General features: G+C 41.7%; 1 protein-coding gene across 1 annotated transcript in view; it reads right to left on the bottom strand.

Moving 5' to 3' along the window:
• ARHGAP15 (Rho GTPase activating protein 15) overlaps nt 1-26,135 on the bottom strand; it is a 464,546-nt gene that overhangs the window by 402,556 nt on the left and 35,855 nt on the right. The window contains exon 3 of the mRNA XM_065413739.1: nt 764-838. Within this exon, the coding sequence (XP_065269811.1) occupies nt 764-838 (75 nt within the window). The remainder of the gene's footprint in view (nt 1-763; nt 839-26,135) is intronic.

Here is a 26,135-nt window from a genome sequence, read left to right as displayed (position 1 = left end):
TTAATATATGAAAGAGTGAGGTGATCTGCTAGTGTTATTGGAAAATAGTATCAGAAAATATAATTAATACTATCTCAGCTATGGTTTCTATAGCTTTCCTGAACTGAATTATATACGGGAACTGGGCCAAATTCTGAAGACTTTAATCAGACAAAAGTCTCCTTGAAGTCAATGTCATTATCTAGATTCTGAATTTTCATGTTAATGTTCTTTTAAAAAATATAATCTTTTAATTTGCCCCCACTTTTCTCCAGTAAAATTCTACAGGTAACTAATTATGTACAAAAAATTAAATTAAAACACAGTAGCATGGGCAAAGGCAGAAAACTGGCTTCACTCTTCTCAATATATATTTTTCTCTTCACTAAATCTCAAACATTACTAAAAACAAATTCACACCTAGTATGTTCCCTTAATTTTGCTTATTCTGCAAATCCAAACTAATAATTTTTGGAAAAGAAATATAAGCAGTTAATTAACATCCAACTATTAGTATTGCTGAAATGTCAGCCTAGTGCTACTGATTCAATAGCAAATTCAAATTGTATATCATTAACTAAAATGCTTTGTCGTTTCTAACATTATAATTTCCATTAAGTAACAAACTTTCCACACATCTTTACTTCTTTCTACCCCCTTAACATATTAAAGCATCCAGAGCGTCAAGTGTTCATCTTTAATACAACACATACTATATTTCCATTAAAAACATTTAAAGTAAATAAGCAAAGCAATACATAGATTCTGTAATAGGATTGCTTACCGTTTGTTCCTTTGGGCTAATGATGTCTGTGAGTATTAAGTTATGTTGGGAATGATTCCTTCTATGACGAGATATCTGAAAATATATTCATTTACAACTTAGAATCAGCTTGATATAATTGTACCAAATCAAACAAGGTTTACATGTAAGGATAGACGGAAACAATCTGTTGACAGGACATGTGCAGTGTGTGTATATGTATATGTGTACTTTATATATTAAATAAAAATGAAGTTTTTGAAAACCTGGTTCCCACTGAGCATGAACAGACTTTAGGATCATTCCTAATCCTAATGTTTGCAATGCAACTCTGGCAAATTAAGCTAAAATCAACTGGCATATAAATAAGCCTTCTGAGCTTATCTAGAACATTTCATTCACAGGATCTCAAAGCAGTTTTAAAAGATGGGTAGTATTATCCCCATTTTACAGATAGGGAAATTGAAGCACAGAGAAGTTAATGATGAGCCCAAGGCCACATTGCAAGTCAGTGAGAGAAATAGGAGATAGACTAGAACTGGGAAAAGAACCTAATGTATCTATTATGTTCCAGAAATTGTAATGGCTATCCCCAAACCTTCCATGACTAGAAGGCTACCTAAATATTTTGGTCCTGATTCTGCTGCTCGGATTGGGGCCGTAATTTCTTTCAGTCCCCTCTTTTTTCCAGGAGAAAAGTGTACAAAACTGTAATTGACACAAGCATTACACATGACCCTAGGAAATTATCAGAGCTACATGAATCTTTCACAATGAACCTAAAACTCACCTGCATTCAGGTTTTCCTACAAACCTGAAACTCAGGCAGATTACCCAAAGATATGCCAGGTCTTTTTGTAAAAGTTGGTTGTGCTTTAATTGAGTTTTAAACACAAAAGAGGGTGATTTACAGTTGGGAGTTGGAACCAAAACAAGAAAAAAAATCTAATTTGGACTGAATTTTACTCCCCATAATCCATTCTCTTATTACCTACTAAAACACAGTTAACAAAAAGCCATAATGTATTGTGTTTACATTTAAATATCTGAATCTACCAACTGTTCTTAATTAATCCGTAGGGCCTCCCTTAAAAAACAGTTAACCATATTATGATCCCATATATTTCTGCACACTTTGCCTTCATGTTTATATGTAACCACTAACATTTTAAGCCCTGAAATCTATATCCTAGATAGAGCTCTGCTGTCCTAGTCAGAGCTAATGAGTTTAATGAATTACCAGTTATAAATTTAATACAAACATTTCAGATAAAGAGATAAACATTCTTCACAATTCAAAAGTTTCTCTGACCTATTTATAAAGAATATCACTTAACAATTTCATTAGGGGTGAGTAACCGCTGGTGACATGGCTGTGTCCTAAAGTGTTTTTCTCTCTTAATATTCTGCATCTTAAGCAATCGAGCCTTCATAAGAAATACTTTAGTTAGTGGCAGTCGCTCCTTTGGGGAGAAAAATATGTCAGACCACATTTTCTGTATTTTGCAATCTTGTTTTCAGGAGTGTCATGTTCCTGTTTTATTAGCATGTAGGGTAAACAAGAATGATTTGCTGATGCTATTGAGAGAACTTCTAAGACTGTGTTCTTTCTATTTAGATTTTGGATTGAACTTAATATTAATGCAAACAGAGGCAAGTGTATAAATTCAAAATAAATTAATTCAATTTATCTTTTTTTCTTATCTTCAGCATTACAAATCTGGAGACGATATACTGCACAAGAGATATAACTAAACTATTCAGGTCTAGATCATATAATTCTCTCTTACAGACCTCCACACCTAATTATTTTTTTTACATATAACAAGGCATATTGCTAAATGATGTTTTTTAAAATATTATTTTCTCTTGGCCAAATTACATAAAATGACACACTGCTATTCCCTAAGGTCTATTTTATAGCTAAGCAATATTCAATGGGTGGCTCAAGAATCAAAATGTGGCTTTTTGTGGCCCTGCATACCACTCTTGGGACATCCACTGGACTGATCTGAAACCTTCTTTTGCTCTGGACTTGGGAACTATGGCCAGAGCAATGATAAGGGGAATGCTCTCTATGCTGCCTGACACACTCTAAAGAGAATGGACAAGATCCACTCTGATATACCTTGAAGCAGCCAGAAATAAGGAAGAATGAATGGACAGAGAAAGAGAGGGGAGAAGCGTCCTTCAGTTTCTTCCCATAAGCCATGATTGGCATGTGGGGAATGGGATGTGGGAAGGAGAGAGAAAGAACATAAGAACTGCCATGGTGGGTCAGACTAATTGCCCATCTACACACCTGTCTCCAACAATGGCTCATACTAGAGCTTCAAGGGGAGTGGACAGAACAGAGCAGTTTGAGTGATTCATCCCATCATTCCTCTTCTGGCTTCTGACAGGCAGAGGCTTAGGGTCGCACTAAGCATGAGATTGGGTCCGTGACCAGCTTGGCTAATAGCCATTGATGAATTTCTCCATGAACTCATCCAGTTCTTTTTTGAACCTAGTTATATTTTTGGTCTTCACAACATCCCATGACAATGAAAAAACAACAAGGAGTCCTTGTGGCATCTTAGAGACTAACACATTTATTTGGGCATAAGCTTTTGTGGGCTAAAACCCACATCATTAGATGCATGGAGTGAAAAAAACAGTAAGCAGAATATATATTGTAGCATGTGAAAAGATGGTAGTTGCTTTACCAAGTGGGGGTCAGTGCTAACGAGCCAATTCAATTAAGGTAGAAGTGGCCTATTCTCAACAGTTGACAAGAAGGGGTGAATACCAAGGGAGGGAAAATTACTTTTGTAGTGCTAACAAGGCCAATGCAGTCGAGGTGGCCCATTTCCAACAGTTGAAATTTAGGTGTGAGTATGAGCAGAGGGAAAATTACTTTTTGTAGTGACCCATCCACTCCCAGTCTTTATTCAGGCCTAATTTGATGTTGTCCAGTTTGTAAATTAATTCAAGTTCTGCAGTTTCTCGTTGGAATCTGTTTTTGAAGTTTTTTTGTTGAAGAATGCCACTTTTAAGTCTGTTATTGAGTGTCCAGAGAGATTGAAGTGTTCTCCTATTGGTTTTTGAATGTTACAATTCTTGATGTCTGATTTGTGTCCATTTATTCTTTTACATGGAGACTGTCCGGTTTGGCCAATGTACATGGCAGAGGGGCATTGCTGGCACATGATGGCATATATCACATTGGTAGATGTGCAGATGAACTCCCATCTTTTCATTTGCTATAATATGTATTCTACTTATTGTTTTTTTTCACTCCATGCATCTGATGAAGTGGGTTTTAGCCCATGAAAGCTTATGCCCAAATAAATTTGTTAGTCTCTAAGATGCCACAAGGACTCCTCGTTTTTGCTGATACAGACTAACATGGCTACCACTCTGAAACCTGTCACCATGACAATGAGTTACACAGGCTAATTGTGCATTGTGTCAAAAAGTACTCTCTCTTGTTTGTATTAAACATGCTGCCTATTCATTTCATCAGGTGACCTCAGGTTCTTGTGTTATGTGAAGGAGTAAATAATACTTCCTTATTAACTTTTTTCACATCATTCATGATTGTATAGACCTCTATCATATCCCCGCTTAGTCCACTCTTTTCTAAGCCAAACAGCACTGATGTTTTTAGTCTCTCCTTGTATGGAAGCCATTCCATAGCATTGATCTTCTTTGTTACACTTCTCTGAACCTTTTCCAATTCCACTCTATCCTTTTTGAGATGGAGTGACAAGAACTGCACACAAGGTATGGCATTGTATTTTTCAGTCTATCTACCCTCCAGTCATCTGGTACAGAGGCTTTTTTCAGCAGCAGGTTACATACTATAGTTAGTAGTCTTGCTATTTCATATTTGAGTTCCTTCAGAACTTGGTGAGTACCATCTAATCCTGGTGACTTATTACTATTACATTTATCAATTTGTTCTAAAACCTCTTCTACTGATACATCAATATGGGATAGTACTTCAGATTTGTCGCCCAAAAGGATAGCTCTGATGTGGGTATCTCCCACACATTCTCTGCAGTGAAGACAGGCAAACAGACTGACAGAAGATACTGCATTCAAAAGATTTCCAGAAAGCAACACAACAATTACCAATTCCAGATATAGATGACTCCCTTGTCCCATTTTTATATTCATTAAAAATCTTCATTGTGCATGCAGCACCAGAAACATTAATGGAAACAGCATGTGTGTTGAGAGAGAACAGGACTCTTACTAGTTATTTATTAAATGATTGATATATTAGTAGTTTTGTGGAAATGATACCCAAGTTTCTGTAAAAGTAGAAAATATGAAATCATGTCAAGCACTAATGGTGGATTCCAATGTAACTCAGACAAAAACCTCCTTCAGCCCCCAAAACTGAATCTAGATCTAGACTTTGAACCTGTGGCCTATCTCTACAGTGAATCAAGACAAACCAACACTTTCATTAGAAATCTCCCCAAACATCTGGCTCTCAAATGAAATGAAAGAAAACTTTAAACAAAGTTTTTTCTATTCTTTGTAATTCATAGTGAGCATTTGGTTTAGGGATAGTGACATCCTTTCATTCAGATCTCCATAAATTGAATCAAAGCATCTTGACAGAAACTCCCAACAGAAGTAAAGGCATACTGTGGAGATTTGTCTAAAAACTCATCAGAACATAAATATTTATATTTTGTAAATATCCCATCTATTAAAGCAGTTTATTGGTCACATTACAGCGCTGCTTCCCAAATATACTTATAGTCAGTAGGAATCTGTTCTAAACAGGACCGCTTGATTGACACAGGGCTGCTTTGGAAACAAAATTTACAAATAAATCCCCAATTTTGCTTTATGTAAAATACTGAAAATCTAGGTGATTACTAACAACTGTATGGGGCATATTATAAGAGTTGTGCACATGCACCTAGAGAAGGATTCACTCCATTAATTTGGTTCCAAGATATTCTTGTTTTATAGGTAAACAATAAGGGGCATGATTTAGGATTTCACCATCCCAATACCACGCACCCCATTATCTTAATAAAGTCAAACTGAACCTAAATAGTATCTGTCATAACACCTCTATCTCATCCCATAGTGTGTTATGAAAGGCAGAGATTTATAAGAGTAGTTCTAAAAAGGAATCTCAAGGAAAGTCATCTTATCAGCAGTTTTCTGATTTGATGAACATTCTTCAGTCAGCAACAATGTCACCTGCAGCATTAAAAATCCACTCAGAGAGCGCCCGCAAGTCCGTGGGCAAGTCTGGTTTTGTTAAATTCAGCCTCAGCAACTTCTTCTCCCCTCCTCCCCCCAGTTAGCTAAAGGGTATCCCTCTACTACTGGAGTTATTCTAGCATCCAAGAACTGATCCAGTGTCATACTTTCTGCAAACACACAAAGCCTCCGTAAAATATGCCTGCTATCCCAGGAGGAACTGATAACTCCCTTACAACTACTATTTTAACATAATTAATTTAATGTAAATAAAATACCTGTGAACTTTTACAATGACTTGATCTCTAATTTAATTTCCTTCTGTGCTCCCATTTGTTCTCAAGATGTTTTCTAAAAATAATATGCTTAGCTTTGGGGGTTCACTCTGACTGTGTGCCGATAAACCAATCCTAGCAAAATGCAGCTCGTTGCTAGTTATTCTCTTATCACAGCAGGACCCAGATCCTAAAAAAGGACCTTGGGACTCAGCATTCACACTAGAAATCTGATTCTAATGACTCATCTTGGCAATGAACAGAAACATACTCTGATTTTTGTGTCTAACCAAAACTAACCAAGACAGCAGGGATTTCAAATATGGACTCCTCCTAACAAACTGCTCAAGCACAATCTACAAAGAATTATTACCTGGAATTATCTGCTGAATAATTATGAACAAGCAAATTCCAGATAATGGCAAGAGGTTTGTGGATAATTCACAAACAGAAAAAGAGATTACATTTGTTGAATAAATTATTCACTGTGAATTATTCACCCAACAAGCTCTACCTTGTAGCATACTGCCAGAATCTCAGCCTGCAGACCGCTAGGATTTCCCAAGTATAAAATGCTGATTTGGTTAACAGAGTTAAGATGATTTGCCTCTATAATTTCCTCAAAAATGCTTGTCTCACACCACCAAGAAAAATGTTTATGGATGTTTTAGTAAGTTTTCTGCAAGGATATTTTCACTCTCTCCAAGTTTTGACCTCCCTTTTAAGGGACTTCTCCAGGGGTATGTCTATTATTTTACTGCATCAAACTAAAATTGTAACTTCCATAATGGAGAATCCCTTGTAAACACCTCAAATTGGAGACTGCACTTGGTAAGCTCTCTGGCCCTGATCCAGGAACGCACATAGGCATGTGCTTAAGTGCTTTGCTGGATCAGGGTCAGAACGTTCAGTGCATTGCAGGATTGAGCTTTCCAGCTGCAGCTTATATTTGCTGTACAAATACAAAACTAGCCACATAAACTTCTGTAATTCCCTTCATAGAACAAAGGAAGGGCAGGTAATACTGATTCAATGATGTGTGTATTCATTTCATCTCCAGTCACTCAGATACCACAGAGATGGGCAGATCCTAGACAGGGAGGTACGGTAATTTACAGTCAATTTCTTAATAGCACCATCTGTGGACAAATGTTAAACACTGTAGCATTTAAATTTACTACTGGGTTCCAAATAAAATATATTTTTAACATTTAAGACCCATTCTTAGGGGTTATGGGACAAACCACCACCTCTGTGAAGGGATCCTTTATGGCATTTTCTGCCCCCTCGTAGTCATCTGGAACATTTCAGCAGGATTCCATCCCTAATCATTCCATCAGATGAGGATGACCCACACTATTAAGAGATGGCTCCTGCACTCTCCCCAGAATCAGCAAGTCCCCAGGGTCTGATAACTTCAGCACCAGCTCCATAGCCCTTGTAGCACTGCCAGATTTCCTCATAGCATAACTCCAAGAGAACTCCATTGGAGTCACCCTGTCAGGACTATCCCCAGCACTTGCTGCTCTAGGGTCTCCCTGTAAAAAGGAGAGGGGACTTCCCCCAGGTAGAGAGGGTGATGGAAATCAAAATGCAACATAAGGCTGGATTAACTTTTCGTCCTGCCTTTTCCATGTGGATTCACGGGAAGAGGGAAGAATGATATATGTCACCTGAATCTTGCCCTCACCTCTCCCCATGCTGTTTCTAGCCTTCCCCTCTCCCACGAAAGAGGCTGCACAGGATTCATAGGAAGTAGAGGTACGGTGCCATGGAAGTGACTAAGATGATAATGATTTTGTTTCCCTTGACCTCTTGATTACTTATAAATCAGAGTCCTATAAACCTTTTCCACACTGAGAGGGTCCTCCTTCATATTCAGGTTTATAAAGGTACGTATTTTATATCAAGGCAATATAATAGAAAAGAAAGTACTCTACAGGATCAGGGCTTAGTCTGGATAAGCATCCTAACAGTTAATTTACTCCTAATGTAACCACATTTATTCAGCTGCTTTGGTCAACAGGAGTAAGAATACAAAAATGTTCAGATCCTAGGTTAAATTTGGGTCAATCCTTAAGGTGTACTGGATGACAATAAGAGCAGTAATTATGGGTTCTATTCCAAAACATGGGGTTCACTGAAACTGTGCCATATTTCTCCCCAAAGTTCTTGCTGGACTATCTAATTGATATTTTTGTCTCTTAGAATTATTTCAAGAACTCCTCTTCTTCCTATATCAGGCATTATTCAAATCCCAGCCCAGACTATGATCCTTTTGCACCTCTCTGGCAGTGCAAAGGTTAAAGCTGGCCCAGTTGGGAAAGTGACAATTTCCCTGCCCCGAGGGAGTCCCCATCTCCCCATTTAATTCACGCTTTTCTAGCCCCCTCTGGTTTAGGAACCATGTCCAGATCATGCATGGTGAAGAAGGCACAGTCCCCAAGGGCTGTTACCAGTCCATGTAAGGTAGAGAACCCCTAAGGCTGCTCTAATTTATGTCAGGGCTATTTTGGCTCCTGTCAGCCCCGGGGGTTGAAGAAGCATATAGATGGTACAGCCATATTTCCCGCTGTCCCCTATTTTCTTCACCCTGTGCCTCTCAAGTGGACCCAAAGGTCAAGATCTAAATCTACATTAAATATAATACAAGTTGGTTGCACAGGTGACCATTTCAATCAGTGAACCAATAAGTGACCTGAGAGGTAAGGGGGGCTTTTTATGTTTTGATATCCATTTTTTCCCTGTATTATATACTGTAATCTTTATACACGTCAATAAATTATATTCCTCTAGTGAAAACAAGTCAAAATACATTAATAATACACATGTATCCATAAATCAGCCCTCTTCAGCTTGCCTTTCTATTGTTCATAACATCCCTAATACCTTTGGTTAGTACTGCAGTAGTAGGAGATACCATGCTGTTCTTAAATATTGCAGGTGTTTTGGGTTGGATGGTACTTTAGTGAAACTGGATATGAAACAGAAGCAACAGGAGAATCACCAAGGGAATAGAGTCCTCACAGTAGTTTGATACACCTTGCCTTCACCTGTCACGTGTGTAGCTCTGCATTTCTTGATGTTATTTCCATAAGAGCAGCAGCTCACGTGAGTTGTTAAAAACAAAAAGCAATTGTATACTTCCTGTATACTTTATTTGAATTAAAACAACAAAGTAGAAAAAGAAGAAATGTATGGTCTCCATGAAAGAACCCAATATGTTTAATTCATTATATCAGCTATTCTAAACTGAAGTTGCTCTCCAAAATGGTAGCCTCAAGGCAGATGGGCAGACAGAGTCCTTAAAAATTGAAAGCTACATGTACAAAAACCAATTACATAACAGTTGCACTACAAACTGAATGCATTACAATAGTGCTTTAATGTAATTTCTGTAAGCATCGCCTTATTGGAAGAAAAACAGTTAATAATAATGTCACAGTGCTATAGATCTGCAAGTACTATATACTCATATATATCTCTGTATAAGAAGGATTCTTAATACAAGACCTACAAACATACACCTTTCTAGTAGATGCTTTGTTAATGTATCTCTTTATCTTGCCCACCTAATTCATTCTCCCAGAGTTAGACAAGCCAAAAGCTCACCTTATGCTACTGCAGAAGCAATTTTTATTTTTGAAGGTTAATCCAACTCAGCAGGATTTAGGGATGGCACTTTTCCTTGGTCGTAGGCATGTTGGCTCAGGCCAGACAGCTGTTTGGACATTCTCCACTGGGAATCTTGCCCTCAACACCCACAGTCGATGCACATACATGGTCTACTGGCTGCCTACTTCCATGCCCATCTGTTCAGATGGCATGGTGCCCATTCACAAGTTCGCTGGATCCTTGCCCTTAGTGTGTAGGTGCCAGGCAATGATGGGCTTAGATGGGCAGCCTGAAAAATACTGCAAGTGATCTTTTTTTTTTCCCTGTAGGAAGTCCTTCCTCTGTTATAGCACTGCAGCATGGATACCACATGCTACCCTACGCTTAATCACACCTGTGGACATTTATGTGCCAAAAAAACATAACAAGGGCTACTGAAAAAGGAAAAGACAGGAAGATGCAGAGAGATCACAAAGACTCTTCTCAGAGATTGACAGGTTGTGCTGAAACCACTACCTTGGCTATCCAACTGCATTGGGACTGTCAAAAGATTTTTAACACAGGTACATAGCCAATTTTACTGTACTGCAAAAAAAGCAGTCTCACAGAAAACAATGGTACTAATAAAAGTGACCAGTAAAGAAGCCAGTTCAATAGAGCTTGCATTTTAAATTGCACCTACTTCTTTGCAAAGTCAAAAACCTGCAGCAATAGAATAAACCCAAATAAACCCTAATAAATAACAAACTGTGTGTTGTCCTTTTACAAGGGCAACACATAGCAAGGGATTTTGTCCATGTTCTTTAGGGCTGAGAAAAAACCTGACTGTAGATGTTATAGTAAAAAGCAATACTATTAACAATAAAACATAATTTTCTTCTCAAAGACAGACGTTCGTTTATAATAGATTAACACGTAGTAGGAGTTTATGACTTTAATGTAGCAAATAGTTTATTTGGCAAATAAAACCTTTTCCTGTTTGTGAATTATCCACACAGACTTTAATTTTTTACAAATATATTAGTCAAATAATTTCAATAGCAAACACTTTATGCAAATATATTTCAGCCCAGGGCCGATTTGCAAATATTCACAACAACTATATTTTCACCTAATTGTTATTTGTTGTGCAAGATTAGTCACCAAAGTCACATTGTATTTTTTCTGTTCCCTGACTAGATGACTGAAACTTTTAAAAAACAGGAGGAAGTGATTTCAAAAGGAGGATATTTTCAAATGAATATTCTAAGACTCTTGCTTTCAGACAGCATTCTTGAAAACAAAATATCACACACAATAATAAATGGAAAAACAATTAAATGGATTGCAAATATCATGATAGCATATTCACGTATTGATTCTAATTAGTGTTTGTGAATATTTTTTGCACTATGCACCAATCACCAGTTCCAAAGATTACAAATGCTTGTTGGCAGATGGAACAGAGACATAAGAAATACAGTCATGGCTGGATCTGCATCCTGGACTGGGACTCTAGATGCAGTCAGAAAGCAGTGGAAGACTGTGGCTAACTTAGGGCTGGCCTACACTGGGATATTACTGCCATGCAGTTTGATTAAAGATGACTATTTATATAATTGATATTACCTCTGTTATACAAGTACCATAAATCTTGTACAAAGCATATCATGTAAGGTGTCAATGGAAAAGTTATGATTTACTAAGTATGATTACCCTGTTTATATGCATGTATCATCTTTGTATCTGAATTATGAATGTTGGCTATGTACTTGTATCTTAAACCTGGGTGTCACCCAGAATACAACACATCAGATAGAATTTACATTAGGGCTAGACAGCTATGTGTTGATGGCCTATCATGGACACTCCACTCTCACTATGGGCCATTGAAGAAACTCATCCTGTCCAGATAGCAATTCCTGAGGATGCCTCAGAAAGCAAGGAGTTAGTGGCCACCCACGGTGATTCAGCAAAATATGTAGGGGCATGTGATATTCTCATGTGACCCTGGACTCCATCTGGGCCAGTAACTTTCCACAGACAGGGACTGTGGGCTTTGTTTGTGACAGTAAATTTCCATGCACATGGCAAGGATATAAAAAGACACCTGAAACATCTCCATGTTGCCTCTTTCCTGCTCTGATTCCCTGGACTGTGGATTTGCAACCAAAAGGAGCATCTTGAACTATGGACTGAGGACCTTCCAATCTTTTGGAAATTAGCAGAGAGACTTTACAAGCCAGCAGTCTATTCCTGAGCTGGGGAGCAGAACTGCGCCAGCCAGAGCCAGAGAGTACCAGAGACGCAGCCTGAACTGCTGAGCAGAGCCACAGCAGTCAGAACCACTGGGGCCAGAGAGCCCAGGGAGCTGAGCTGGAGGCAGAGCAGCAGCAGCGCTGAGCAGCTAGAGAGAGCGAGGGAGCCCTGGACAGAGAGCCCAGCGCAGGGAGACGCCCCCAGCCAAGACGTCTTGCAGGCTGGACTTGGAGGGGAATCATAACCCCGATGGGAGGGCTGATGCTTGGAAGAAGGGTCCTGCCACCTAGAGCCTGAGGGCATGTGGCCACCACCAGAGCACATGTCCAACCTGCTGTATCCTGCAGCACAGCCAGGGCCTGGAAAGAAGCCTAGGACATGTGAGGAACAGACTGTGAACTTTACATTCCAGAAACTGCTGTTTGTGGTTTCCTCATGACCACAGAGTGCGGTTACATGTTTTCCTTTAGCTTTTCCCATTTTTTCCTTATTTTTTTAATTGGTTGCTGTTTAATAAATTATATTTGCTTTGAACTATATGTAATTAGTGGATCAGTACGGTTGCCAACTTTCTAATTGCACAAAACTGAACACCCTTGCCCCACCCCCTGTCCCACCCCTTCCCCGAGGCCTGACAGCTGCCCGGCCCCTTCTCTGAGGCCCCTCCCTCCCGCCAGTCCCCCTCCCTCCATCGCTCCCCCTCCCCCACCCTCACTCACTTTCACTGGGCTGGGGCAGGGGTTTGGAGTGTGGGAGGGGGTGAAGGGGAGGGCTTCGGCTGGGGGTGCAGGCTCTGGGATGGAGCTAGGGATGAGGGGTTTGGAGTGCAGGAGGGGGATCAGGGCTGAGGAAGGGGATGGCAGTGTGGGAGGGAGTGCGGGGTGCAGGCTCTGGGAGGGAATTTGGATGCTGGATGGGGCTCTGACCTGGGGCAAGGGGTTGATGTGTGGGTGGGGTGCGGGTTCTGTGAGGCAGTTTGGGTGTGGGGTGGGGGTTCCGACCTGGGGCAGGGGGGTTGTGGCGTTGGCTCTTGCCAGGTGGCACTTACCTCAGGCAGCTCCCAGTCGGTGGCGCAACGGGGCTAAGGCGCTGCTCCCGGAAACAGCCAGCATGTCCGGTCCCTAGGCAAAGGCGTGGCCAGGTGGTTCTGCGCGGTGCCTGCACCTGCAGGTGCTGGCCCCACAGCTCCCATTGGCTGTGGTTCCTGGCCAAAGGTGGCTGCAGAGCCAGCGCTGGGGGTGAGGCCAGCACACAGAGCTTCCCTGATTGCCCCTGTGCCTAGGGGCCACAGGGACTTGCCGGCCACTTCCGGGAGCTGCACGGCGCCAAGGAAGCCTGCCTTAGCCCCGTTGCGCCATCGACTGAACTTTTAAAGGCCTGGTCAGCCAGGGTCCCTTTTCGACCAGGCGTCCTGGTCAAAAACCAGATGCCTGGCAACCCTATGGATCAGGGAAGCATCCATTGAGGAGAGAGTATTCCAGAGTGGAGACTCCTTAGCCCCTGTCCTAAGTGACCACAACAAGATTGGGGGTTGAGCCCCCCAGGAATCCTTGACCCAGCCTTGTCGGGGTTACGAGGACTCTGCCACAAAGGAGAGTAGGGCCGCTGAGTAAAGAGAGTGGGAGCGAGGACTCAGATCCTTTCGCTAGCCCATTCTACTGGGGTAATGTATAAGCCAGGAAAGTTCCCCACAATAGTGGGACCATTCCCCCACTTACATTGAGGAAACAGCTTCTTGCTAAGATATAGGACAGGATGCTCTCCCTCTACTTCTTGCTCCAGTATGACTCTGAGTTGGTGCCCCACACATATTTGTAAAAGAAAAAGTTTTGAAAGTTAGTGTGAAATAAAACAGTTTTTTAGTGTTTTTAGTGCCTGGAAGGCCTTACTGCAGGTCTTGGTCCAGCAGATCATCCTGGGTGAGTCATTCTTTTCTAGGTCTGTTAAGGGGCTAGCTATTGTGGCCAAGTCAGGGATGAACCACCTACAGTAGTCTGGTAGCCCCAGCAAGCAGTGTACCTGTTTCTTTGTAGCGGGGATCAGGCATTCTGACAAGGCCTTTACCTGTTCTACTAATCGGTGTAACCATTGCGCTCTCACAGTGTATCCCACGTAGTTCACTTTCCAGTTGACTAATCGACATCTAGATGTATTGACTGTCAGCCCAGCTTCCTGAAATACCTGTAAATATGCTGTGAGCTGTTTTACGTGGTTGTCCCAGGTCCTGTTCTAGATGACAATATCATCAGTGTGAGTAGCTGCGTGTTGACTATATGGGCACAATATCTTGTTCACTAACTGCTGAAACATTGTGGTGGTCCTATTCAGACCAAATGGCATGGTTCTAAACTGAAATGAGCCTAAGCATGTATAGAAGGCCATCTTCAGTCTATATTCAGGGGTGAGGGGGAATCTGCCAATATTCCTTGGTTAGGTCAAGGATGGATATGTACCTGGCAGCCCCCAGCCTCTTCAGCAATTCTTCGATTCATGGCTTAGGATTGGCATCGAATTTGGAAACTGCATAAACTTTTTGAAAGTCTGTGCAGAACTGTGTTGAGCCATCTGGTTTGGGCACAAGTATTATTGGACTCTGCCACTCATTGTGTGGCTCTTTGATGACCCACATGGTTAACATGTAGCTCTTGCTGCACAGTCTCTCATTTTCAGGATAGTGGTCTCACACTTTCTGTCCAGGTTCGGTCTCTATACAGTGGAACACTAGGTGAGTCTGGCCTGGGGTCACTGAAAACGTAGAGAGGAATGCACTGATGAGCCTGTGTATCTTCTGTTCCTGTTTGGGCTGTAAGTCTTTTCCCAACTGACATTGTCTTCGGATAGGGAGCTGTTGTAGCAAAGGGGCTGGGTTTGGGCTCACGAGGAATGGAGTGATGCAGTCTTTCCATGCTTTCCGTAGGTTGACATGATATATTTGGGTGGCTCTTTTCTTCTTGGGTTGGCAAGCTTCAGAATTTACCGTGTCAACCCATCTCACTATTTCAAAGGGCCCCTTTCCAACATGTCAACAGCTTGGATTCGGATGTAGGTAGCAAGAGTAACACTTGGTTCCCTGTTGTAATTCTCAGACACAGGCACCTTGTTGCTTGGTCTTGTTGCGCCTTCAGTAAGTTCTCCTTTGCAAATGTTCCCATGGACTTTAGATTTTCTTTTAGTAGTAATATATACTGTACTGAGCTGGTGGGCAGAGGTGGATTACAGTGTTTTGGGGCCCTGGGCCAGAGCAAGTGTGGGCCCCTCCCTTCCCCTTCCACCTGCAGTCCCCCCCCCCTCCCCCAGCACTCCTGATGGAGAAATGGGGCTGTCCGGTGCTCCTGTTGGGGAGCAGGGCTTCCCCCACTGCCTGGCAGGAGCACCGGGCAAGTGGCCAGAATGGGGCAAGCCCCTGTGCCCCAACCCCACTCCCTAGAAGGAGCACAGGGCCGTCATGGGGGAGCGGGGTCAGGAATGAGGGTGCCCATTTTTCCAGGGCCCCCCAACTGGCCGGGCCCATGGGCACAGACCTTTTTTGCCCAGGGGCTAATCCATCATCGCTGGTGGATCTTAACTCCTGTCCCTCCCAAGTTTCATGAATCAGATCTAACATTCCCTGGGGTTGTCTGCCAAACCAACCCATCGGTCTGTGGGTGACAGACGGATGTTAGATCTTTCATCTTTAGCGAGTTGCCCATCACCTTCATTAGCTGTGAAATAAAATTTGTTCACTGGTCAGTGATTATCTCTTTAGGGATCCTTACCCGGGTAAATATTTTCATCAATTTGGTGGTGATGACTGCAGCATTTGTGGAGCAAAGGGGTACCCCCTTGGGGTAGCATGTGGCATAGTACATGATCACTAAGATATATTGGGTCTGTGCTATGTTTTTTTCAAGCTGGCCTATTAAATCCATCCCTAGCAGAGGGAGGGAATCTAGCAGGACCTTAGGAATCTTCCTCAGGCTCATCCGTTGAGATTCAGGGCATGAAGCACAATAGTCCTACAATTCCTTGTTGACACCAGGCCAACACAACCTTAGGGTCACCCTTTCCAGTGTTTTTTTTTCCACCCAAGATGCCCTCCTCAAAGAGCCCAACCTTATCCCCTAAGTTGAGATTGGGGGTCAGCTGATGGTATCGGTTGGCATGACATATGTATGCTGTTTTAGCCTCTTCTAACTGGTGCTTGAGTTCTTGACATACTTGGTGGATGTGTGCAGTCACAACAGTTAGTAATGATGGGCACTGGCGAGTCAAGGGGGATTTTGGGGTGATACTAAGGGTGGAAACCATAATTCACGAAGAAAGAGTTCTACTGGTTGGTGGCATGTATGGACTTATTTTAGGAGCATTCTGTATGGGGAATGAGCACCAGCCAATTGTCCTGGTGGTAATTTAGGAATCAGCGTAAGTACTGCTCCAGGACCCGATTGACTCTCTTTGCCTGATTGTTGTACTAGGGTGGTCAGAAGTCTAGGTGTGAGGTTCGATGCCCAAGAGGTGCAGAAATTCCTACCAAAAACAATAAACAAACTGAGACCCCTGGTACTATACTTATGAGCACACCTTGAAGGTGAAAGACATTGCCTTTGAACAGATGGGCTGTTTCCTGGCCGTGGAAAGGCTGCAACATGGCATAAATGCACAACCTAAATGCTAAATAATGAAATGGAATTTAGAAAAATGCTTTAAAAAGTCACAAAATTATTTCAAGCAATTTGCCAGCTATTTAGTGTCCTTTATTTTGTGTCTCTGTCTTACATGTTAAAGAGGCCACTGTCTCCTGTTTGTTATTTGAAAGGCTGAGAGGCATGACTGCAAAACACTTGTGTTGTCTTTGTGCACTATTTGTGCTAAGTTAGGTAAGCAAATAAGAATATGTTTCAAAATATACAATACATTCTGTTTAATGTCCTGATTCCAGAAAAGTAGTCCATGCATATAAACTGTTTGGACTCATCTGATTTTCTGCTTGCTGCATGACACTGACAGTAAAAGGCACATATCCTTAATATAGTAGATAAAGAAAAGAAGAAATGGAATTATTCTGTTTGAAACTTCTGAAGCATCTAAACAGACTGGAAATTGCCACTGATTTGATTTTCTTTACACTGCGATGATAGAAAAGTCAACCAACTTACAAGTAATAAAAAAATAAAGAAACATCTGTTGCTGTTAGAAAATTCTGCAGTGTATAAATGCAATACAGTACTTCGAACACATTTCAGTACACTGCCATTGCATTGACAGCAAAGTCACAAGAAGTATAGATACATATTTGTGGGAGGGGACAAAACTTGTATGAGAAACTGGTTATTTACAAGTGTGTTGATGTCTCTCTCATGTCCAATGAAGGCTTCAAAACAGCATCTTGATACAGTTTTCTCCTTGTTTTTCCAATCTTTATTGAATGAATGAGAGCAGAATGAGAGAGCAACATGAATGAGAGCAGAATGGCACAGTATTATATGGCACAGAATAGAAATGGAGAAATATCTAATGGATTGTACTTGGTCTAGGAGCAGGCCTTCTATTAGAGGTGTATGTCCAACCTCTGCTTGGAGTTACAGTCACATTGATCTATTGCCACACTTAAAATCCAGATGACAGCAATGAGATGAAGTGTCTTTTTCTGACTGATAGCTGGCCCAGTCTGTGACGGTTCCTCCCTGATAAAGACCTCACAATGGTAATCAATACCTTCATAATCTTAAAGGTAGATTAATGCAATGAACTTCCCTTGTGGTAACCTTTGAAAAGCAAAAAGGAGCTTCATCTGGGGTGACCAATCTTTTGAGTTGGGCAAGCCACAATGAGCATATCTCACCAACGTGCTATGCTCTGCATTGGTTAGCTATTTGCTTCTGACCTCAATTCAAGGTATCAGTTAGAACCTACAATGCCTTAAAATGTCTAGGTCCTAGTTATTTGAGAGATCACCTATCTTCTACTTCCCATCAAGACAGTTACAATTTGCTGGTCTGATCTTCCTACATGTTGCTGAGGCTGAATTCTTCAGGATTAGAGAAAGGGTGGATGGCAGGCCCATGAATCTGGACTCTTGCACTGAGAGTTCATCAAAGCTTGAGTCTGGCAAGCTTCATCGTATATATAAAACCACTGTGGTCAAGCATTTTACTGACCATTGACTTCTCCTCAGCAGTAAAGTATAACTGTTCTGAACTATGTTGTGTCATACTCTATATCAGTAAGATACAGAACTGCTATTTCAATATACCTGTTTTATTTAAAAAGTAAAGAAAACAGCATGGAAAAAATTAAAGAGCCTGATTTTTCCAAAGCCTTGCACCTCATATGGTCATTTACAGATGTGCAAAATGCTGTCAAATCAGACAAGCAGCATTTTACAGTCACTTTGTACGGGCAAACACAACATAAGTAGCACAGTAGTGGAGAATCAGGCCCACTGTGTCATCTCTCTAATCTTATATACTTAAACCCATTTGAAAACAATGGAAGACTTAAGGCTCAATGGATCCTAATTCCTTCAGTGATTTACTATACATTGCAATAGAAAGTGCCTCCAAAACTATTTTCTACATGGAACTAATTATCAAAGTTAAATAGATCTCTGAATACATTTTTTAAAAATGCGTTTCTGTGGGGTATTCAAAGGGCCATTTCAGCCACAGTTTAGATCGGGGTGGGCAAAATTTTTGGCCCGAGGGCCACATCAGGTTTTGGAAATTGTATGGAGGGCCGGTTAGGGGAGGCGATGCCTCCCCAAACAGCCAGGCGTGGCCCGGCCCCACCCCGCCCCCTATCCGACCCCCCTGCTTCTCGCCCCCTGGTTATTTTGTATTCAACCCACGAGAATGAATATATCTATGGTACGTGTGCATGCAAAACAGGTGCACAATTTGTGTGTGCTTTTCTGAAAATGTATGTTGTTACATTTAAAATAATGTTTGAAAGTATAATAGGTACTAAAAGCATTCTGATTATACTTTGGACTCTCTTCTAGTCTTAAAATTGCTTACATATGCTTTATAAGTGATTTTTGTATGGGGTCTAACACTATCTGCTTTGATGGTGGATATATTTAGGCTGTGAGGACACTGAAGGCATTTGTCCTTTAGCCTTCTGCCTCACAACATGATTGAGCATCCGTATACCTTACAACCATACATCCTGTCGAGTGTTATTCTCTTACATATCACAATTTTCCTCTCATTCCCTACTCAAACATGCAACCAAGCTGAGCAACAAGCTACTTCAGCTGCCATGTCATTTCAGTTTTTACACATTTTCTCTTATGATGTGTGCTCTACATCTCAGTGATATCTCAACTCCACACTATACTGCCAAGGGCTAAAAGTCAGGCACAAAGCTCAGTCTCAATGTCAAAGAGTGAAAACGGAGGGGAAAAAATCACACAAGAGAAGTTAATGGTTACAAACTCTATTCTGAAGTTTCTATTTTTATTGATTTTGCAAGTTTCTGCAGCTCATCAACACAACACGAATTAGAGAAGAATGACAGCATCTCTGAGGTAAATGTTGTGGTCTGTGTTGGTGCTGTCTGCCAAAGTGAACAGGACAGTTATACACGTGCAAAGACGGCTTGTACTTTCTACATCCACTGAAATTTAAAAATGAGGAGCTACCCTAGAGATGATGAGCGCTGCAGACCTTGTAGTATGCATTACAGTCCTGCTTACATGTCATTTGGAAAATATTCCAGACAATCCAGAATAGGGAAATTAGATTAAACACACGTACTGTTCTCAGTGGGAACAGTTTTCTGCTGAGCTTTTTTGAAACTCTGGCCAACTGAGTATAACTAAAGCAGCAAACAATCACCTGGAGCTAAGGCTGAAAAGACATAACATTGATGTTAAAAGAAAGTTCAGTTAAAAAGAAAAGCTACATTTTGATAGCAGTAAAGTTGCACTTTGAAAGAGAAACAACAGTAGAAAATGGTCCTGTGTTACCTGCATCATTAGCACTAGTGCTGATACAGGGGTGCCCTCTCCCACCTTTCTCCCTCCCTTTCCTTAACACCTTATTGTGTAAGGTTTAGGTTAAGATTTTCAAAAGTGCCTAAGTGATTAACACTTAGTCCCTGTTTAAAAAGTGACATGCCTAGTCTATACCAGCAAACCCTCCTAATGTGGAAACAGTTTATATTATCAAAAGAGTGATTTTGCTGGTATAACTTATACTTGCCACCTGAACAAAATAACTATACCATCAAAAGCACTTGTTTAGCTGATATAACTGCATCTACACTAGAGCTTTTTTTCCCAGTATAAAAATGTTGTAAAAAATCCATACCCCTAACCAATATAGCTACAGTGGCAAAAGTGCCTAGTGTAGACATGGTCGTAGACTCTTAGCGTGAAATCCTGGCTCCATTAAGGTCCACAACAAAACATCCCTATCAGTAGGGATTGGCAATCATCTTTAAGTACCTACATCTCTTTTGAAAATAGTCATTAGGTTCAGAAGTCATTTAGGTGCTTTTGAAAATGTTACCCTTTACTTTTCTTTATAAAGTAATTTTCTTGAATGACTTTCTGTTAAGAATATTTTTATTTTTGTAAACAATTTAAGACATTTTCAGCCTATGTTTAAAAAAGCCACTGCATGTAGGGCTCGATCCTATGCTCACTGAAGTCAATGGCAAAGGTATTGACTTTAATTGCATAAAATCAAGGCCTTGGATTTAATACTAACTCTATAGCTGTTGACACTTATTTACCTAGTGATATGAGCCTTTTGGGAACAGTGGGGAATGTGTATGGTTTTTAAGAAGGCAAGAGTCCTGGAAAACAGACAGTGATGATCAGTAAACACAGGCCCAATCTGTTTTAAATATCATCATCATATATAATCGCTGTGCACTAGATTGTGCCCCATGATCTTCAAGGTCTCTTTCCCATATGAATCTCCCTCCAACAATCAGGTATAATCCTCCTCCTGTACCTCTCAAAAACTGGTAGCTCCCTAGAAAATATAAGAACACTTATATGACAGATATTTGCATGGGTGCCATTAGTGATTTGGCTCGATCCCAGATACTTGACTAACAGTGAGTTGGTAGGTGATCTATTTGGGTTATTTTGCATTAATTTATGAGATAATACAGTACTTTGTGCAACCTGAGGCCATCGTTCCTGAGTAATAAAATCTCATTAAAGAGCTGATCTGGGATTATTGGAAATCAGTTTGGTAACCTTATATATTGACTTTTTTTGCTACTAGGAGTGTTTTTTGATCAGATATTTCACCACTTTAATTCTCCTACATTTTTGTTGTTTGGAATGCATCATTCACTGGAGATTTGGGACCTAGTCTTTCTGTTGTAACTGTGAGTTTAATAAAGATAATTTCCTTGATGTCTCTGGTGTGAGTAGCTCAGACTGAATGAATATAACCAGCAAAGAGCAGCATTTTATTTATGAGGCATCTTGACTTTGTTTATTAAGTTATCATTTCTGGGTACAAGTGTCAACACAATTTGTGTTTTGAATAATGTGAAGCAGATAATTCTAATTACTTGTTAATTAAGGTTATTTTCATATTTAGCAGTTTCCTTTATTGTTTCTGAAACCTAAAACTAAAACTGTAATAAATAATGAGCAGCCAGAACATATCCCTTCACAGACTTTCATCCAACTCCTTCCATTGGAGTTTGCTCAAATGGCAGAAGTAAGATCCGTGTGGATCTTGGGAAATGGGGCAAAGGCTACATGGTGACTATGGGCTTGTCTACACTACAAAATTAAGTTGACTTTATCTAATTCAACTTCGAGCCACCAAATTAATTAAGTCAATTGTGCGTGGCCACACCATGCTCATTGTCTCGATAGAGTGTGTCCTCACTAGTAGTGCCTGGATCAATGCACAAAGCAGTGCATCATGGGTAACTATCCCAAAGTGCAACTTGCCGCAGTGTGTTTTGGGAAGTTTGTGCAATGCCTCATGGGAACAAAACATTGTCGCAGGGGAGAATGGGAACATTGCGTCGGCATCCCATGATGCACTGTCCTCCCTCCCTCATATCAACAGCAAACAACCCAGTGGTTTTCATGCCTTAAACCTGCCATGCGTACTCCATAACCCCAGAAGCATGGAGCCTGCTCACTTGTGCACTCTTGCTGTGAGCATCTCAAACACCTCGCACCTTCTTCTGCAGTATTTCCAGAGCCGAAGTAGGGTCCACTGCATGGAACATAGTGATGTCCTGCAAGCAGCCCTCCTGCAAGCCATTGAAAAAAACAATTCACAGTTGCTGCTGACAGTCACAGAGCAGCTGCACTCTGTTGAGAGCCGTTTCTGGTCCTAAGCACTGACTGGTGGGACCGCATCATTTTGCGGGCATGGGATGACGAGCAGTGGCTGCAGAACTTTCAAATGGGGAAGGCCACCTTCCAGGAACTTTGTGAAGAGCTTTCCCGTGCCCTGCAATTCAGCAACACAAAAATGAGAGTTGCTTTGACGGTGGAGAAGCAAGTGGCGATTGCTATTTGGAAGCTTCCAATGCCAGACAGTTACCGGTCAGTGGGGAATCAATTTGGAGTAGATAAATCAACCGTGGGAGCTGCTGTGCTCCAAGTGTGCAGGGCCATTAATCGACTTCTGCTATGAAGGGTAGTGAGTCTGGGAAATGTGCAGGACATAGTGGATGTTTTTGCCACGATGGGATTCCCTAATTGCAGTGGGGTGATAGATTGCACGCATATCCCCATCTTGGTACCAGACCACCTTGCCAAAGAGTACATAAACGAAAGGGATACTTTTCAATGGTGTTGCAAGTGCTGGTGGATCATCAGTGTAGGATGGTCATGAAAGGTTCATGACGCATGCATCTTTAGGAACTCGGGTCTGTTCTAAAAGCTGAAATCCGTGACTTTCTTTCCAGACCACAAAATGAAGATTGACAATGTTGAGATGCCTATAGGTATCCTGGGTGACCCAGCCTACCCGTTGCACCCATGGCTCATGAAGCCATACACCGGTTGTCTGGACAGCAGTAAGGAACGGCTCAACTATGGGCTCAGCAAGTGCAGAATGGTGATTGAATGTGTCTTTGGTTGTTTAAAAGGGCGCTGGAGAAGTTTACTGACAAGGTTGGACTTTAGTGAAGGGAACATCCCCATGGTTATAGCTGCCTGCAAAGCTGTCCAGGAGGCGTTCATTATCTCGGTGAACATGTCCTCCTGCATTCTCTTTCTCCTCCTTCTAATCAGCGAAAGTCTGCTTTCAGGTGTTGATGACACACCGAAAGACACTTTTCCAGCTGTCAGTCATGGATAAAAAGAAAGGGACCATTGTACATGCATAAAATATTTCCATAGCAAGGCTGTTTTCATAAAAACAAAAAACAAAAAAAAACAACTCTTATTACACTAGGTGCAAGCCATAACAATCAGAATCCATAACCGTTCATTGCACCATTTTGCTGTTCCAGCCATGGTGATTACCCTACCCTCGCACCCCCCGAGTCATGGGTGACCACACTTTTAATTAAGTTTATGGCAGACTCATGTTGGGAGCAGAGGTAGCTAGTCGAACAACCGCCCCTCCCCGTAGCACCACGGGAAGCTGTTTATGGATGGGGTGGCGGGGGGGGGGGAAGGGGATGTTTTCACTCCCAAATTGCAGAATCTCACATGTGGGGCCCCAGTCCCCTATCAGCCACTTAAACTACTTGCCAAGCCATGCCGAGCACAGTAAAGGCACATTAGTGGCTGCTACATGCTCTTTTTTTCCCCTTGTAAGAGCACTTTTAATGAGAACTTCCCCCTTTCCTCTAGGTGACCTTATGTGATATCAGTCTCCTGAGGGCAACAGAGGCAGAAAGGAAGGAGATGCTGCAATCGTCTGGGAACAGATCTGGTCCTTATGCTGCTATGCTTTGTACTGCAATGATGCCAGCAGAATTAATTCAGGAGTTGTGTGGGAAAGTGTCCTACAATGATGGAAGAAATAAGACTGCCCTGCCAAGAAAATGTCTGCAAAGGATTGCAGAGTACCTCCATGAAAGTTTCCTAGAAATATCCATGGAGGATTTCCGGGCTATCCCAATACATAAACACTCTTTTCCAGAGGCCATCCTCTGCGTATCTGGAGCAGCCTCTTGTAAGCAGAGAGCCACGGCACCTTGCTTTTTCTTCACAGTAAACATGCAATACCACCAAATGTGTGTGCCCGCTAAAGTTTAGCTGGACTTTGATTGTAACTGTATACTCACCAGAGGTGCCTTCCCTGGCATCACAGTTGGCCACGATGATGTCCTGTGAACCTCAGAGCTCCAGGGTTAAAAATATTTCCTAGCTCTCAGGGAGAATGGATCCACTACTTGCCTGTCTCCCATTCTCCTCCTCCTCCTCTTCCTCATCCACCATATTGTTCTCCCTGTTGTTCCTAGACTCACACACCTGTGAGGTGTCCACGTTGGTTGTGGGGGTACTGGTAGGGTCACCCCCGAGAATCACATGCAACTCATTGTAGAACCGGCATGTGTGGGGTTCAGCCTTGCCTTCTGGTATGCTCGGCGAAGTTCTTTTATTTTCACATGGCACTGCTGTGTGTCCCTCGTGTAGCCCTTCTCCCCCATTCCACGAGTGAATTTGCATAGATGTCAGCGTTTCTTCTGCTGGATCGGAGCTCTGCCTGCACAGACTCTTCTCCCCACACAGGATGAGATCCACCACTCCTGTGCAGACCAGACTGGAGCATGTTTGGGGCGTGTAGTCTCCATGATCAGCTGTGCTCAAGCTGGCACACTTCCAATTCTGATCAAACAGGAAATGGGAAATCAAAAATTCCTGGATCTTTAGCAGGGGAAGGACTATTTCCTGTGTACCTGGCTGCAGTGCTGCAGAGTTGAGAATGATCTCCAGAGCGGTCACAGATGAGCATTGTGGGACACCACCTGGAGGCCAATTAAGTCAAATTGCATAATGTATCTGCACTACCTCGCAGTCGACCCATGAAAATAAATTAAGCGCTTCGGCTCTCGCAGAGGTGAATTACAGAAGTCGACATTAGAGGTGACTTAGGTCGGAGTAAAGGACCCGGTAGTGTAGACACATACATTAACAGGTCAACTTAAGGTGGCTTCCTTCGACCTAACTCTGTAGTGTAGACCATGCCTATATCTCTGCACTGCCTCCTGCCCCCAGGGCTCTCCCCTGCTTCTCTGTCAATATGAATTCCTCTTCTTCTCCCTGCCTTTACCTACTAGTCTCCTTCCTCCTGCCGGGACCCATCTTCTGAACTGGTCATGTAGGAGAAGTTTCTATTGCATTATTATAGTTTGCAGTAGAATGAATAATAATCAATTATTGGCCACTGTCAGAAGACAGGATACTGAACTTGATGGACCATTGGTCTAACCCAGTATGGCTGTTCTTATGTTCTTACGATTTTATATCTAATATGAAGTAGCTTGATCTATTCCAAAATATCATTACTTTCTTTCCTATGAACTGAACATTTTGTATGTATAAAGGAGTCATTAAAACTTAATGGTCTACTTTTTCCATGAGAATCTGCTATTGGCCAGCCTGAGAATTTGTTTGCATTTTTGTTATCCTGTTCTTTAAATAGATATCATATGTCAAATGTCTTACAGTAGGCTGGTTCAGGTAAAACAAAGAAGTTTAGTTTGTTAGTTTTGTAATGAATATACTCATCTTGGTTTCTAGGTGCCTTTGCAAAAATTAAAAAACAAATAATCAAATCCAGAAGGAAAGCCAGAAACTGCTTTCCACCCCAAAAACAAAACAAAAAATCCAACCAGCAAACTAACAAAAATCCCAAACCCCAATCATAATAAAACCAAGTCCAACCCCCCCACAAACCTTGGCCCTTGTCAGAGGCTTACCTTCTCAAAAGCTAGTGTAAAGATGTAGGCCTTCAGATGCATTTGCCAAATTCTGCATCTGGGGAGGCCACTTGTATTAGTAGGGGATATCCACACATGAAAGGCCAGGCAGCCACTCTCCCACAAGGGTTCCAATGATGAGGACATTTTAAAATCTATCCATGGCTTCATAATAATCTCAGTGGCAAAAGCTTGCCTTG

This window comes from Emys orbicularis, chromosome 11, assembly GCF_028017835.1.
Source record: "Emys orbicularis isolate rEmyOrb1 chromosome 11, rEmyOrb1.hap1, whole genome shotgun sequence".
Lineage (NCBI taxonomy): Eukaryota > Metazoa > Chordata > Testudines > Emydidae > Emys > Emys orbicularis.
Note: the sequence above shows the minus strand (reverse complement) of the source record. Positions and strands in the feature narration are given on the sequence as shown.